At 52.0% G+C, this 16,404-nt stretch overlaps 6 protein-coding genes and 1 non-coding gene across 7 annotated transcripts; 3 read left to right on the forward strand and 4 right to left on the reverse strand.

Moving 5' to 3' along the window:
* Positions 1 to 1,128: 1,128 nt before the first annotated feature.
* QC761_206870 (uncharacterized protein) lies at positions 1,129 to 2,888 on the reverse strand. Its single transcript, XM_062876425.1, is given in 5 exon segments — positions 1,129 to 1,259; positions 1,321 to 1,620; positions 1,688 to 2,109; positions 2,126 to 2,600; positions 2,663 to 2,888. 3 exon segments carry the CDS (start codon positions 2,046 to 2,048, stop codon positions 1,159 to 1,161), a joined length of 762 nt encoding a protein of 253 aa, XP_062735018.1. The 5' UTR covers positions 2,049 to 2,109; positions 2,126 to 2,600; positions 2,663 to 2,888; the 3' UTR covers positions 1,129 to 1,158.
* Positions 2,889 to 3,309: 421 nt separating this feature from the next.
* Positions 3,310 to 4,863, forward strand: QC761_206880 (uncharacterized protein). The gene is made up of 4 exons (XM_062876426.1): positions 3,310 to 3,849; positions 3,905 to 4,402; positions 4,484 to 4,559; positions 4,606 to 4,863. The coding sequence occupies exons 1-4, from the start codon at positions 3,427 to 3,429 to the stop codon at positions 4,668 to 4,670; spliced, it is 1,062 nt and encodes a 353-aa protein (XP_062735019.1). The 5' UTR covers positions 3,310 to 3,426; the 3' UTR covers positions 4,671 to 4,863.
* Positions 4,672 to 6,171, reverse strand: QC761_206890 (uncharacterized protein). The gene is made up of 3 exons (XM_062876427.1): positions 5,949 to 6,171; positions 5,311 to 5,901; positions 4,672 to 5,249 (listed from the first exon to the last, which is right to left on the reverse strand). The coding sequence occupies exons 2-3, from the start codon at positions 5,420 to 5,422 to the stop codon at positions 4,879 to 4,881; spliced, it is 483 nt and encodes a 160-aa protein (XP_062735020.1). The 5' UTR covers positions 5,423 to 5,901; positions 5,949 to 6,171; the 3' UTR covers positions 4,672 to 4,878.
* Positions 6,172 to 7,333: 1,162 nt separating this feature from the next.
* On the forward strand, positions 7,334 to 8,026 carry QC761_206895 (uncharacterized protein; the record flags this gene model as incomplete). Its single annotated transcript, XM_062876428.1, has 2 exons — positions 7,334 to 7,565; positions 7,662 to 8,026. The coding sequence occupies 2 exons, from the start codon at positions 7,334 to 7,336 to the stop codon at positions 8,024 to 8,026; spliced, it is 597 nt and encodes a 198-aa protein (XP_062735021.1).
* Positions 8,027 to 8,785: 759 nt separating this feature from the next.
* On the reverse strand, positions 8,786 to 10,487 carry QC761_206900 (uncharacterized protein; the record flags this gene model as incomplete). Its single annotated transcript, XM_062876429.1, has 3 exons — positions 9,911 to 10,487; positions 9,466 to 9,842; positions 8,786 to 9,416 (listed from the first exon to the last, which is right to left on the reverse strand). The coding sequence occupies exons 1-3, from the start codon at positions 10,184 to 10,186 to the stop codon at positions 8,786 to 8,788; spliced, it is 1,284 nt and encodes a 427-aa protein (XP_062735022.1). The 5' UTR covers positions 10,187 to 10,487.
* A 531-nt stretch (positions 10,488 to 11,018) lies between these two features.
* Positions 11,019 to 11,133, forward strand: QC761_0038760. The gene has a single exon. It is a non-coding gene; the product is annotated as a tRNA-Leu (tRNA).
* A 157-nt stretch (positions 11,134 to 11,290) lies between these two features.
* QC761_206910 (uncharacterized protein) lies at positions 11,291 to 14,278 on the reverse strand. The gene is made up of 4 exons (XM_062876430.1): positions 12,958 to 14,278; positions 12,592 to 12,870; positions 12,326 to 12,539; positions 11,291 to 12,270 (listed from the first exon to the last, which is right to left on the reverse strand). Exons 1-4 carry the CDS (start codon positions 13,375 to 13,377, stop codon positions 11,534 to 11,536), a joined length of 1,650 nt encoding a protein of 549 aa, XP_062735023.1. The 5' UTR covers positions 13,378 to 14,278; the 3' UTR covers positions 11,291 to 11,533.
* Between the last annotated feature and the right edge of the window lie 2,126 nt (positions 14,279 to 16,404).

Consider the following 16,404-nt stretch of genomic DNA (forward strand, 5'->3'; position numbering starts at 1 on the left):
TCAAGTCATGGAGGGTTTGCGGAAGCTAGGCCATGAGGCCTCGAACAGAATCTTGTTCCATCCCAGGCCTGAAGAGCATGAATACATCATTATCGATTCACCCAACTCTAAACCAAGACGATGGGCAGGCTATCCTTTGCAAGATGTTCTTCTTACAGTCCAGCATGGCCCCCTTACTTACCACCTTCACCAACAACCACGCCCACAGTGCCAGCACTTTGTTTTTTGTTTGGAAAAGCTGACTATCGACCACGAATCGGAGGACGATTTATCCATCCTCCGACATTAAACATGTCGCGGCATGAATTTGACCGGCTATGGAAACTATGGAGTACGCCTGCGGTGACAGTCTCAAGTGGCAGGGAGTCATTCAAAAAGTTGAAACCTAAGCAAATTGAACCCATGGTCACCAGTTGCAGAGAAGAACGAGAGGACATTGGATAAGGCGACGTACGGGCTGCAGGCAATTGGAAAGGCTCTTGCCAAGATTGAAAATCATATAAAGCAACCGAATAGCCTTGGAGCGGTGGTGAGATCGTTGGAACACGCCGGGTTTTGGGTAGATCCTCACGGGGATAGCGTCACTCCCATGAAGAAGGCGGCGCATGAGATTGAAGAGCGGGTGGAACAGTGGCATTTTCGGGAAAGAACCAGTTGAACGTGGTGAGTCACGGTCCTGAGTGCATAACAACTTTGTTTGCACTTCCCTTCCTGCCTGCACAGTTGGCAGCATATTTAGTATTTTTTCCATAACGGGTCTAGGTAGAAGAGGGTGCAAGTCAAAAAGGTGATGACATAACGAGTCTGTGCCAAACCAGCTGAGGGAATTTACTTTTCCTTCATTCTTGGAAGTATGGCTTGGATTCTTGCGCCAATTCAGCAGGCATGTTTGCAGCTTCTGCTGTGGTTGAAACTAGCTCTTTGGTGCCGGCGATCCCTATCTCAAGGCGAGACATTCACATCATGTTGACGATTTGGTTGCCTCACTGGATCTCATGGCCCGATCCAAGCTCTACAAAATTGCCAAAATGATGGGGCAAATCTGGAAGTATTCAAAATGATTAGGTATCATTGAAGCCAAAATATGGGTTGCTACTCCTCTTCCTTCAGCCCCCCTACATGACCTTCAGCTCCCCTACATGACCCTCAGCCCGGTGCTTAAACGGCCTCCACCTTCTTGTGCAACTCTAAAATCTGACCAAGAGTCAGCATCGTAGGCGACCGCGTAAACCCCTCCTGAAACGGCAGCCTCTCCTCTTCTGTCACTTCATGTCAGCAAGCCCAATCATCATTTTGTTGATACGATAAAAAAGAACATACCAAACAGCACCTTGACCCAGTCAGTCCGCGCATTCCCCTGCGTTCCCTCCCCAAAGACCATGAGATACAGACTGGTCTCCAAAATGGAGAACCTGTTCTGATCCTCGGTCAGGCTAAACTCCGGGTTGGAAGCCCTTGCACTCTCCACTCTTTCCTTCCTGGCCGCTGCGGCAACTTGGAGGGGGATTTTCTCCAGTCCTCGAAAGTGTTTAAATACTGTTTCCCACGTCTCGGGGGAAAAGGAGTGGTTGTCGCCGAAAAAGACGTCTTTTCTGCTGAGGGAGGCGTCGTGTTCGATGACTGAGGGAGAAGTGGGGGACATGTGTCAGCGCTGCTTACTCATGGGGGTGGCAGGGGTGGAGCTCACCGCCGTGTTTGTTCAGGTCGTCCAGGTTGAAGGTTAACCAGCTGCCAGTGGTGGAGGTTTGGAGGGCTTTGAGGCCGACGATGAGGGTTGCGTCGGGGGCGAGGTTGATGCCCTCTTTGGCGGCTTGGATGAGCTTGAGGAGGGAGACGTTGGACCCATCTCGGGGAAGGTAGGCGTGGTTTGCGAGAGCGTTGACCATCGGACATGGGCTGCGTTTATCGGTGGCGGAGGGGGCTTGGAAGGCATGGTCCTGTTGGTGGTTGGTGACCTGGTTGGGGGAAGTTATGAGGGACTCGATCGTGCTGTAGGTTGCGGTGAATATGGAGGAGAAGGATGTGATGACTTTGAAGGCGAGCGACATTTTGGCTTTGGGTGATGATGACTGGGGAAGTGATGGTTGCTTAGGAGGCCGGGAGGGGTTGCTGTTGGTGAGGGTTGCTGTTGGTGGGGGTAGCTGGATACTTGGTACAAAAGATGTTGGATGGATGGGCTCGGAATTGTATCAGCAAAAGGATCAGAACAGGTCCGAGTCTTTTAAAGGAGTACGATTTGATTTAATCCTCGCGAGATCATGTTTTGGGATCTGAGTGAGATGCACGTGCCCTTAGTCACACACATTAAGCACCGTGTGTCTGAGGTGACATCTGACTGGGTCAAGTGCACGCCCAAATTATCCTAGTCTAGTGCTCACGCCGTGTTTCACACCGAGAAACTCATGTGAGCCAATCTTCTGGGTGGCGTTTCAAAGCCACCGAATCTTTGCCGCCAGCTGCAACCGGGAAGCTGTTCAGTCTCCATGTCAAAACCTTATTCCAACCTCCTTGCCAGCCAGCCATCACTCGTTTTATGAACAGAATAGCTCAGCAAGCTTGGCATTAATGGCGGCGACATGACAACCCAGACAACGACAGTACTGCATTTAGGATGTACCAGTCAGTCTCACTGATCAATGTCATGTCGCCTCATGTCACTCACTTTCTGGGCTCCTGGTAGACTGCTCGCTGTCCCCTCATGTTCCACACACTCGATCAAAGCATTTTTCGTCGCCCGTTGAGGATTGTCGAGTATCAAAGCCGCTATACACTGCGAGGAATTCATCACATCATGACAAGCTAATTCGGAGTCGGGACACTGCGTGTTTGACGCTTGAGCAGACACCATTGTGCTGAAGAAAAGAATTGCTAAACACCGCATTGTGAGGAAATGCATGTTGAGTGGCGGAAAGAGTGACCATTGAGCTCCAAGCAGCCCAAACTTCAACGAGACCAGCACCTGCCTTCTTTATAATTACCCCGCAGGCTTCATGCCACTGAAGATTGGATCAGGTTTTTTTTTTTTTTTGCTTCAATCTACTGGCGAACTGCCACCCCTCAAGAGAGGATAATCATCATCAATCTACACGGCATGGAAGCAATATGTACTGTCAATACGGCAACCAATCAGAGCCTCATGTCGCCCGTCCATTACCCCCGACAAGACATGTATCAACACTCCTGCAGCGCAGGATATGGTTTTCTTGCGGCTAATGTAGGATGTTGATAGATTGCGCTTCGGTAATCAATATCCCCTCTCAGTTACCGGGTTCAAAGTGACGGCATGTATACCTGGGTCCCGGGCATCGACAAAGGCCCCATACTTCTTTGACACTTCGTTTTGTTCCCCGTTTTTTCTGGCCTATGGGTTAAAGGTTTTCGCTCAAACATATCATAACTCAAAGCTTCTACATCCAACTGGCAAGAATGCGTGCGTCATTCTCGTTGTTGCTCCCCATCCTGGGGTGGCTATCGACAGGAGCCCACGCAATCGTTCGCTTTCATTGCAGTGCGCTTACAGTACAGCGCTTGGATCCTCTCGTCAACCCTGGGATGATACCTTCAACACACGTCCATCAAATAGTGGGCGGCGATGCCTTTAACGCCAGCATGGATCCCTCGCTCGACCTTCCCGAACTATCCACCTGCACATCTTGTCAGTTTGCCGAGGACTTTTCGAACTACTGGACAGCCGTGCTCTACTTCAAGGCCAAAAATGGAACATACAAGAGGGTGCCACAACTAGGGAACAACCAGTTTGAAAAGGCCAAGGGAGGGTTGACCATCTACTACATGCAGGATGCCATCTATGACAGGAATCAGAAGAGCAATGTTCAGGCCTTCCAACCAGTCAGTTAATATCTCTTCTGCCTGCCTTGAATTGTGCTAATCACCAGTGAAACAGGGCTTTCGCATGTTCGTCGGTGACCTCAATGCCCGGACAATCGAGGAAGCTGCCCGCTTCCGTCAACTCACATACGTCTGCATGGATACTTGGACCTCGCGCGCCCCAGAAACGATGGCCTTCCCGACAAGAAAATGCCCAGAAGGCATCATGACCTCCGTCCGATTTCCTACTTGCTGGGATGGCAAGAATCTGGACTCCCCCGATCACATGGCGCACATGTCTTACCCTGAGTATGGAACTTTCGAGAGCGGTGGTCCCTGCCCAGCGAGCCACCCTGTGAGAATGCCGCAGGTTTTCTACGAGGTGGTTTGGGATACCAAGATTTTCAACAATGAGGAGTGGCCTGAGGATGGGAGCAGCCCGTTTGTGTGGAGTTTTGGGGACGCGACGGGTTTCGGGACGCATGGGGATTATTTGTTTGGGTGGAAGGGGGATGCGTTGCAGAGGATTTTGGATGCGCCGTGTTGGTTCAACACGAACTGTGCGAAGGAGAGTGTAAGTGTCGATTGGTATTGGGGGTGGTAGCTGAAGCCCTTTTGTGGAGACGAAAGAGATACTGATGATGTGGGAATACAGAACAGCCCGTTGCAGACGATTGAGCAAATGAATGCGTGTACACAGCCTAGTATGGTGGATGAGGATATCGATGGGTGTAAGTTCCTTAGCCATTGCTGTTGATTGACACTAACGTTGAACAGGGCTTGACGAACTACCTGGTGGTTGGAAAGCGGACTATGGACATGGACATGGTTCAACAGAATGAGGTGACGGTGTACTGAACCCGGTATATGATAGACTCGTACGACTAGATTAAGAATGTGACGATTTTGATGGTTGATTCAGATCAAGCGTACAGCCATCTTTTGAAACAGCCTTGGCTAATCACAAGTTCACAGCCTGTAAAGGAAACAGACATTCTCGACACCCCAGAATCCCACAGCTCTAAACATTCCTCCGACTACATCCCAGTCTCAGGCGCAAAGAGTCAACACAACATTGCTGCTGGCGCTGCAAACCCTGACCTGGCTGCCCGCGGGCGGCACACCAGCAGGCCAAACAATCTCCTGCGTGCAAGCCGGGTCAGCGCTCTTGACGGTGATCTTCTTGCCTACAAAGGCGGGGTTGTTGCCAAAGACGTTGCTCAGATCAAACCAGACTTGGTTGGCGGCCACGTCGAGATTGTAGGCAAAGATGGTTTGGGGTGTGCCGGGGGTGTAGAGGCCGTCGGGGTGGGAGGAGATCTTGAGGGCGCGGCCGCCCGTGTTGGGGTCTACGTGAAAGGACTCGGCGTAGTAGCCTACTGTGCCGGAAAGGCCGTAGGGCCCGGTGATGTTGGTTCCGACTGAGGGGGGAATTAGCTGGTTGAAAAACGTGGAGGAGAGAGGGGGATGGGGGATAGGTACCGGGCCAAACGTAGACGTTGGAGGTGCACTTGTTGTTTACCCGAGCTGAGCCGATGGCTGAGACGGTGGCTGCCAGGAAGGCAAGGGGGGTGATGAGGTTGGTGAGGAGCATTTTGGTGGTTGGGTTGTTGAAATTTGAGAGAATGGGATCTAAGATGGTGGGAGGTGATGATGGGATGAGAGGATAAGTGGGTGCTGGGGTTTTATAGCCGGCCTGGCGATCTTCTCATGGCGATGCGTTGACTTCGTGAACAGATGCCAACTCAATAGTTTGATGTTTTTATTTTCGTGTTTCCATGCTCAAGTCTACTGACAAGTGCTCAGATATTCCAGTCATGTTCCTATTGTGTAAGTGATATTGGCGTTCTTGGTAACCTTGTAGAATACGAGCTGTAGCGGCCCATATTTCCAAGCCATCGAAGGCTACCCATGGCGGTCGTTGACTCTCAGGTGTGAGCAGGGCGTCAAGTGACACCAATATTCCATGTTACCAAGCCCTGATTCCGATCCAGAGTAACACAATAGTGCGGGGTGACAGGTGACACTGCTTCTGAGCCAGAATTAGAACACTTTGGATACTTTTGTAGAGTCCTTTTAGTCATGCTAACGACTGTTGGCGGCGCAACTCTATTTCTTACCAGCATGGCAATTGCGAACTCTGATCCCGCCCAATCTTGGGCCATCTCGCACGAATATGCAGATGAGCTCAAGGTGGTGGCAGTGCCTTTTGCTCAACGCTTCCAGGTTTCGGTTGTCTCCGAGAGAGCATGCAGTTGGCCATCTGAAAAGGGCAAATTCCGGTCTCGGGACTCACCAGAGGTGGCATCGGACTGGATACCCATTCTGGAGTCGGTTTCTCCGTCTTACAGATGGCTGGAGGATGATGTCAATAAACCTTGTAGAAGTTGGAGAACACGAAAACCCAGTTCTCGTATTATGCAAGGCCGTTGGGGAATATTGCTTGGCGTGCAGGTGCTATTCTTCTTTCCATTGACCTTCGAGTTTCGGCAAGCTACCCGACATTGTATGGGCCTTTAGTACAGATTTATACATGCATAAGCTTTCTCCAGTGCGACTACTCACAAAGCCAAATCTATGTCACCGGCAACTGACTTAGTATTGAGACTCTTAAGGGACAAGAAGTAAGTGCCACCACATCATTACATCCCTGTATTTGGACTATCTCCTGCTTGAGGCTCAAAGGGAACAGGAATTGGAGCAAACTCTCGACGCCCACCATGCTAAATCCCCTGTGGTCAATCAAGCCCATGTTCACAGGCAGGAGCAACCCACTTCGCACCTTCCACACTGGACCAGCAGCACCTTATATATACCCCACGCTCGCCATCACTCTCATCAAACAAACAACCTGCACAGTAAGAAAGCTCTGTGGCGCAGTGGTTAACCGCGATGGGTGGCTGGCTCCTTCTGAAGAGTCACCACCAAACGTGGGTCGAGCGTAAGTCCAACCACCTCCCTCTGAAGCTGCGAGTTCGAGGCCCAGTACTTTTTGACATTTTCTCTTTTTATCGGTCTTCAACCACCACATATACTTTTTTTTCGACCACACGTCCCAGCAATGGGTCGTGACAATGATTGAGAAACGCTGCCAGACACTTCATCCTTCTTGTCGGCTTGATATTTTGCTATTTTGTTTACATTTACCAATGTCGTAACCTGACTGGAGACCGAGATCATCCGTGATGGGTCTATTCTGTACACTTCCATTGCTTGTCTGCCGGAGGTTACTGCGGGGAAGATTTAGAGATAGATTGCTTTTGAATATCACTCTCCTGCATCACCTCACTCCCGTTGGCTGGGCATTTCGGATGCTTTCCATCAACCAATTTAACCACCAACCATTCCGGCTCCCGGATGGGTACCTGGATGCAAAGCAATTTACAGTGAAACTGTCGTGATATCTCAACATCATTTGTGTTGATGTATAATTACACCCAGTAGTCTCACCTTATTCCCCTTCACTGGCTCACCTTCACCACTGACACAAACTTGGAAACTGACCATGCTTTTCACCACCGCATTCGCCCTTGCAGCCACCCTGTTTGCGGGTCTGGTGTCTGCCCAGACCCCTGTGGGCTTTACTCCAGCTGTGGAAGCCAAATTGGAAGTCATATACGGCACAAAAGCGACCATCGAACCAGGAACAAGATTCACCAAAACAGAGACTGCACGACAACCCACCATTGGCACCAGCGATGTCGCGCTGAACGGCACATATGTCTGGCTTCTCATTGGTATGTGTCCATTTCCCTTGTACATGACAATACTGACCTCTCCCAGACCTTGACGTGTAAGGCCAACATCCTTCACCCTCCCAGACTCCTACTGATCCCCCAACAGCCCCTCCAACTTCCAAAACCCCTCCTCCGGCCCCCGCCGCACCAACCTCCACGCCCTCATCACGGGCTTCAAATTCTCCGGGCAGACTGTCTCTGTTGCCGGCGTCAGCAACCCAATCTACACCCTGACATCCTCCTCCACCGGCCCCATCACCTACGTCGGTCCTTCTCCTCCGGCAGAAAACCCCCCTTACGCCCACAAATACGTCAGCCTGTTGTACGAGACTCCAGAAGGCTTCACCGTGACAAGGCAGCAAGTAGGACAGACATTCGGCTTCAACTTGACCACATTCGTCGACACTGTTGGGTTGACAGCCGCGCCAGTGAGGGCGAGTTATATCAGTGTAGCTGCATAGGTGCTCCAAAACAACCATGTCTAACGAATGTTGTGGGGAGTTGAGATCACAGAAATGAGACAAAAATCAAACACCACCCAACCCAGCCTCACCCATCCCCGCCCCCCTGACCATCCACCCCAAAAATCTTGTTCAACTCCCTCTCCGCACTCTGATGCCTCGCCTCCCTCTCCTGACTCTGCTCCCCTCTTGTCCCGCTGGTGCCGCCTCTTCAAACTCTCCAGCTCACCCGTCAACGCAGCCTCCACCGCAACCGCAGTGTTCTGCAGTTGCTCAATCTCAGCCATTCACGTCGTGTGTGAGATTTCTCGCTGTTCTCGGGTGAGCCAGTTCGAGGATCTGTTCAAGTTCTTTTGCCGCAACTCTTATGTCTCTGTAATTTTGTAGTATTTGATCTCGGCGATCAGGGGCCATATGACCGCAGCACGAGAGCCAGTTTCAGGGCTGTTTGGCATTTCGCTTGTGGCATTTTGCTGGCTGCTTGTGTATGCCCCTTTCTGGCTACTTGTATGTGTCTCCTGTTGGCTACTTGTGTAAATGTCGCTTGCTGGCTACTTGTGTTTGCATCTTCCTGGCTACAAGTGCTGGCGATTAGGTCTGCCATCTTTGCACAAGAACAACCATAATAGAGTCAACAATAAACAAGAAGAAGCGATCACCAAATCCACAAGCCACATATTGAAGACAACACAACGCGACTTTGCACACCAATTATCAAGTCAACATACAAAACTATCATACAATACCAAACATTTACTCCTACTTTTCCTCCACCACATCCTCCACCACACGCTCCTTCTCACGAGCCGTCAAAACCTCCTCGGCCTGTTTGACCAAGGCCTGCATCCGCTCGTCCTCAGAAAGCACACGGACCAACTCCACCAAATCCTCCTCCTCCTCCTTTGTCTCAGCAGGGACCACCGCGCCAGTCTCCTCGCTCACGAGCACTTGCTCGTCCGCGACCGGCTGCCCGGCCACGTTGATCTCGCGCTCCCCCACGAGACCTTCCTCGTCCGAGCCCTTGTTCTCCACCGCTCGCAAGTGCTCAATCTCTTGTCCGAGCTTGAACTGCCTCTTCTCAGTCTTTCCGCAGCTCGGATAACGCCTATACTGGGCGTCACCCGGCAAAATTTTGGACAACTTCAAAGTCGCCCACTCGGTATCCACACCAGCGTTCATCCCGACTTGGTGCAAGTTCTTCGCCAGCGCAGCAGAGTTGGCGGCAAACAACTCAATCTCCTCAATCCGGAACCACGAGATGTACTGGACGCGGTCGTCATCGGGAAGGGTCTCGAATACAGCGATGGGGGAGTGGAGGCCAGGGGTGTGCTTAACACTGGGGGTGTTATTGCAACCGACGAGGATGGGGTTCTCGTGTTTCTTCTTCTGCCTGATATATGGTTATTGACTGTTGTAGTGTAGAGATCAGACCGACTTACCATTCGCCAGGGACAACAATGCGAGAGATATTCCCATGCAGGCCAAAGATTTCCATGTCGGGACCATCCTCAAGGCCATAGCGACGAAACTTTATGTTCTCTGTGGTGGCATTAATACTGCGATGGACCTTTTCCTCCTCCGTAGCCTCCTGATGCTGGGCAAGAAGGGCAGCTTTCTTCTCATCGTACCCGGGGAGCAAATAATGCCTGGAATTGGTGTAGACAATGCCGTGGCTCTTCCACAAAGGCTGATCATCTTCATGGACGATGGCAAAAGCAATACCATCTGGGTTGCCCTCGCCGCTGTTAATGGTCTGAAACTGGTAAGACTCCGGGGAGTCGGGTGAGCACTTGAAGTATCTCAGCAACACCGAACCCTACAACCAACTCGTTAGCTGAGCTACAGGAAAGGAGGTGGCGACAAGGGAGCTGGCTGGTCACTGACGCTGACGGGCCCGAACCAGTTGCTACCAGCACGATAGCTGGGCGGGTCGCGGCGGAGGTTAAACCCGCCAGAGGCAGGTGAGGACGAAACATTGTTGATGTCCGAAAGGACACCTCTGGGGTTCTCGCGGATGGCGGTGAGGGAGGCGGCGTATCCGGCGCCGACGTATCGGCCACGGCCACGGCTTCCGCCACGTCCACCACCACGGCCACGAGAGCCACCGCGACCACCACGAGAGCTGCCGCCGCGAGGGCCAGGGGTGTTTCCGCGAGCCATTTTTTTTTCTTCGGGTTTGGGTAAGCGAAGGAGGGTTTTCGAGTGTCGTCTACCGCTGGTTGCGATCGTTTGTTGCCGAGGAAGAGAGAAGAGTCTGGGCAACAGATGGAAGAGAATTGAACTGGGTCAGGTTGCAAGTGAAAGAAACCAGCTTGGATCTTTTCCTTTGCTTTTTGAAGACTTCTGGGTCAAGCTGAAAAGGTTTTTCAAGGGAAAAGCTTTCGGCTCGCGGTATTGGCCAATGGATGACATAGAACCCACGAGGGGTAGCGGAATCAGATGTGTAAAGAACGGGGAAGGAGGAAGCGCCTGTCAGCATGCATAGGCGCCTTCCCGGTAAAGACGAAGTTGAAACAAGTGGGTTGGAAGGTAAAATCTAGTCAGGAGTTGACAAAATTCAGAATCCCTAATTGACAGTTGAAGTAGGCCACACTGTCTAGCTCTATCTTTGTGCCTCAAATTAGGATGAATGAATGCAAGGGCAATTACGTATGCGAGGTTGTGATTTGGGAGCTGGATATGTACACATGTGAGGACTTCCTATGCTACGGCGCTGGCAATTTGAGTGAGAATGTTTGGTGGTTTATGGCATATATGTGACGGCCCAAAATGTGAGGTTATTCACAGAGTACTAACAAAGCCGTTGCATCTCGCGGATAGGAGCCTCTGTTATTGAAACACACCTTGACACAGCAAGGCAAGCTTCAAGTTCACACCAAGCAAATTGTAGAAACCTCATCTAACATTTATCTTACACTCAGGGCCTGTGCACACTGCAAGTAAAATCTCATCCTCGCTTCAGCAACACCACAACATCCTACAAGATATCCAAGGCTAGATGGCCGAGCGGTCTAAGGCGCCACGTTAAGGTATTGATCCTTGATTCCAACTCCACCAAGAGTTCCGTGGTCTCGTAAGGGGCGTGAGTTCGAATCTCACTCTAGTCATTCACTTTTGCTCCCGTGTGTGGTGGAGTCAATGTTCTTTTTGCTGTGAGTGAATTGACAGCATCATCCTTGCCGGCATAGAAGGTATCCGGACAATGTACTCACATTCAGGTGTTCACATGCTCTTCATTACAGGGAATTGCACCAATATAATAAGCATTCAAGTGGTGAAAGGTTTGACTGAACTCTTTTGCACGGCAAGCAACCATGGATATCTCATAACAATGCTACAGTGAAGCTTGGAGCTTCACATGCCTACATAATGAACAAATTCGAGGCGATGATAACCTCTAAGACGAAGGAACTTTTACAGCCTCGGGGACTCTGACTCCGAAGCGACCTGAAGAAAATAGCAAATGCCATCTTAGAACCGACCCCTCCAGCCGCGGACACCATGTTCCTAGAATACTGTCCCATCACTGTCAATCAAGATCGGTGGCTCTTTGGTGTTTGGCCTGCTGACTTCGGCAATCTCCCGGCCACCCTTCCAGCTACCAGCTTCCAGAACTTGTGCGAGACTCAACTCCCCGCCAGCCAACTCCGCCTTCAAGACTCGGTTAACCTCCAAAGCCAGCATATCGAGGAAGCCCACTGTGACACCCCTCCATTCGACGATAACATCATCGCTAGGCTCAAACATGGGCGCAACCTCGACGGCCTTGGTGCCTGTGCGCTGGCAGTATTCGGCGTAGTGTTGCAGACCCCGCTCTTGGTCCTCAGGCTTGAGTGTCATAACACCCATGTCGATAAATAGCCCACCGTTTCGGTACTCTGGCAACCCAGTCAGGAGCTCCTGACCAGCAAACTGAATCTTCATAATGCTGTGCATGGGTTGCATGAGCGAATACGTAAGCCATTGGGTGAGCTTGTGGAAGGGTAGGATGCTCTCCCAGGGTGCAATGCCATTCGACTGGCCCGTGGTGTTGGGGAAAGGAGAAAAGGTGGGGCTGGTTGGAGATTGGGCCGGTTGGGGCATAGAGCTGCATGGCCAAGCATCGCCGAGCGAAACACCATTGATAGCCGTCCGTGATGGCGGCCAAATTGGCGCCAAACCATCCATCAGGACGTTCCAGAGCACCGTAAGAGGCACAATGATCACGCTAGATGCTTGTGTTGACGGGTGCGAGAGGATGTGATCTGGTCATATGGTTAGCACACAACTTGGGTCCAGGAACAACCGCATAAAACATACCAAGCATGTTGCCTGGCCGGCCATCCTCGCCAAAGTACTCCGTGTTGTTAAGAGCCTCACTCAGGCGAATAAGGAGTTGGGCTCTGCCCTCAAGACCAGCCATTTCGTTGCCGGGCGTCGACTGAAGTCCCTGAGCCAGCTTCTCGACGGTCAGTTGTCGGAGGCCCTCCTTATCCACTTGGTACTTGTTTGCTGGGCTGCCAGAGAACAGGCCCTGTGATATGAGTTAGCAAAACGCCGCGATTTCGTCTTTGGAATCGACATACCGTCTTGAACATGTCCAAGGTCGCCACAGCAATGCCCTCTGATCGTCTGTATACCCGGCCATTCTCGACGCTCTTGTAGCTCCACTTGGTTCCAGCGCCTGCATCAAGCAGAACGCTCACGAGGAAAAGGTCAATCATGCGTTTGCATTTCTCCGTGTTGTCCACCATATCCTCGGGCCAAGTCGCCAAAAGATGGGCAATTCTGTCACGGCCACCAACGCCAAAATGCTGGTATCGGCCATGTGGTGGGATAGTGGTAAAAGGGGCATCGTAATCTCTCTGTGTTTACTTGCTGTTAGCTGCAAGTTCAACATGGTAAGAAAGCCACCCCGCATCGGGCGTCAAGCCAGTACAGCCACAACGTACCTTGATGATGTTGGCTACAAAAGAGACTACATCGGGAAACTTGCGCATGTCGACATCAAAGTGTCGCAGGTCGTTCTTCAGGGCCTTGGACCACAAGATTTGGCAACGCTCCCGCACAGCGCTTAAGCTGCGAAGATACCCGGCAGGGTCGAGCTGGGGGTCTGGTGGTCTCGGCATGTCGACTTTGGGAATTGTGGGATTCATGCCTGTTGGGGAAAAAGGGGTCAAAGGGGTTCCTGGGCCGGCGGTGCTCGTCGTTCCAGCTGATGTGCGGTTGATGATGCGGGAGCTGGTGTTGATCGGTGTGACAATGCTCGAGGAAGCCGAGGTGAGGGAGGTTTTAGACTGGGAGCTGGCTAGCGCTGGCTGATCGTCGGCGGCCGCCCTCGGCGCCTTGTCTCTTCTTGAAAACAGGCCCATCTCTTTTGTTGTTTACGTAGCCGTCCTCTAAGTGGTCGGTTGGGTTGCGCAATCGGCCAGTGACGGGGCGGTCTGCTGAACGACCTGATTCGCGATTCGATGGAGGGGCTCGGGGAAGCTGTGTGCTGTGCTCGTGACGGAGTGGGGCAGAGACACGCAGCAACCTACTGACAGCTGTTGGTGGTTGTGATTGGGTCGGAGGGCCGTAATCGTCAGCAGTGCAGAATCTCTTCAGGTCGATGACTATCGGTGAGAGAGACAGCAACTGGGTTCTGAAGAAGCAGGAGTCGGGGAGGGGCGTTGTTTTGTTGTTCGCCGGGGGGAACACGGATTGCGGACCTCAATAGCCTTCTGCAGCTAGGGTCAGTAAATTCTAGGCACTTTCATGGCATTGCGGCCAGGACCCTTCCCATCCCAGAGCTCCCCCCCCAACATGTGATGGATGGCTGTTGCTCAGAGCCTGCGAGGGGACTGGGAGACCGCCGTCTGCAGCGCCAGAGCCCGTGCGGTGGGCTCCGTGTGAGACCCATCCCGCCATGCTGCAGCCATTTTGTGGGGTTGCCGATAGCGAGTGAGGGGTTTGCATCCATCAAAAAACCATCAACTGCACGGGAAATTGGAGGGGGGATTCTCAAAACCAACAACGGAGGAAAGGGAAAATCACCCGTACCGAACCCGCCCAGAGTGTGATTCTGACTTTTTTATTCTCTTGGTCCTGGCTTCCGGATATTGCTGCACCCGATACCTCAGCCGACGATTGCTGGCTCCAAAGATGTAGATTTCGCTGAAAATAATCCCAGCCAAAAGAAGGTGCCTATGCTGCAGAAGAACTTTTCATCAATCGAACGAGCGATGAGCTGATCGAAAAAAAACAGCTGCCGGGACGTGCAATTGACGAGGCAGGGGTGCCGAGTCAGGGGAGCTTGGGACAAGTCGACCCTTTTTTTTTATAAAAAAAAAAAAAGAAAAAAAAAGAAGAAAAAACCACCAAAGAACAGCAATACCAGAGCGTTCTGCCCGCTCCAAGGGGACGGGTCTTTAAAGGCACATTCTGCAGCAAGTGACAGCAGCATCATGTCTCTCAACAAGCGTCATGCTGTTCCTGCAGGTTGTCACCTCGTCCGAGCCCTCCATCACTACCACCACCAGCAGCCATCTCGCCATGGCTACCCGACCCGTGCTGCCGCTAGCTTTCGTTAGCTGGCGATTAGCGACGGCGCGAATGATTTCACCATGTTCGAGACCAGCTTGTGCCCCCACTGCATCCACGGCGCTGGTCAATTTAGCGATTCCCCTGTCCCACCCACTCACCATCCCCGGGACGTCTTCCTGTTGGGCTCTCCGAAAAATGGCGCTGCCACCTGTGGGCCCTGGAAGATCAGACCCCCTGCTGCCAATGCAAGGTACCGGCGACGAAGGTCTCCCGGATGAGCACAGCGTCAACCCGCCCACAAATGTCACCATGTCAACGGTCAGCTTCCCGCTTTGGCTGCATCTCCCACCGGCTGGTTGAAAGGATTGCCTGCAAGATAACAAGAACTGGCAGAGAGGCACAGCTTCCAATTCCTGAAACGGGACAATATTGACAATATTGGGCCACATCTCATTTGGCCAGTTCGGACGTGACGGAGAGAAATCCCGTCAAGCATGTCTTGGTTCTTTTCGTGGATCGAGATAGCTCTCAATTGTACTTGATGGACGAAACCTATGCATGCACATCACTTCCAACCCCGGCTTAGACTCCTGCTGGTTTCACTGCTTCATGAAAGTTGCATGAGCTGCAGCTTCGCAGCTCTCGAGCTGGACCAGAAGCAGATCCCCCACCCTCACCCTCACCCTCCAGTCAACTGGCAGCTCCATCAACATACATATACCATCCGCAGCCAACCACCGTACGAGATAACTAATAAGCAATACCAAGTCCGGGGCGACTCAATACAAGGCATCCGCTGGCGCCGTCTATCACCTAGTTCTGTCATAACTCTAAAATCACAACCAAGCGGGCGAACGAAGAGAACAATAGAACAGACCCATCAGTCTGGTTGCTCCTTGTCGCTGGCCCTGGGCCTTTTAGCTTAGACGCACAAGAACCACTGAAGAACAATCAAGGAAGACTTCGTTGACCAGCCAAGAGGGGCCAAAGAAATTGGAATGGGCCATTCTTGTTCCTCGGTTGTCAAGAAAAGCGTACAGTCACGAGCAGACTGCGAGGGTCTCACAGGACCCGATCACTATCACCAACTTCAACTGCAACTGCTACTGATGGTCAGTTACTTCCTTGGAACCAGTGTCTCAGTCTCATCGATATACACAAGTTGTGTCTCTCACCCTCAACCGTCCTCTAGATTTCGACAGATCGATATCATGTCAACTGCCCAACTCAGACGCTCTCGTGGTCATCACCACCGGCCCCCTCGGCTAGAATAAACTCCTTGCCAATCTCCTCTCGATGGAACGGACACATCGTCCACCTCATCACCGTCACAGTCACAATTCTCCCCTCCACTTCTCAAGGACCAGCTACCCAAAATTCTTTAGACCACCCAGATTTTCCATTACAGGCCTCTCGCCAAGCCAGCCCAGTGTTTGTCGGGTCCTCGCTAACACGCTGTCGGGCCTCCAGCATCCCCGCCACTGCCACGAGGTGCAAAATATCGCTCGAGGCTCCCGGCGTTGGCGCGTGCCTGGTGCGGAGATTGGGTTCCACATCGAAGATGTGCAAAGCCTCGTGGCTCTCGGCATCTCCCACACGTGGTTCCGACCGACGCCGTTGCCGGGGCCCCGGCACCGTTCCGGCAGGCTGTGAGGAATCATTAGACAGTGGATGTCGTGGTGGATGCCTCCCCTTCCTCTGACGGTCCTCTTTTTATGAAATCCCGAACGACGATGTCCTTTCTAATCGGTCCGCGAACAAATGGGCTTTTTCTAGCGCCGTATGTCAACACTGGCGTCCTTGATAGGGCATCTTTGCTTGCCCGTTGTTGCCCAAAAAAGGAAGGCTCAAACAAGTGTTTGTGTTCAAACGGC

The sequence above is a fragment of the Podospora bellae-mahoneyi genome, chromosome 2, assembly GCF_035222275.1.
Source record: "Podospora bellae-mahoneyi strain CBS 112042 chromosome 2, whole genome shotgun sequence".
In the NCBI taxonomy this organism is placed as follows: Eukaryota; Fungi; Ascomycota; class Sordariomycetes; order Sordariales; family Podosporaceae; genus Podospora; species Podospora bellae-mahoneyi.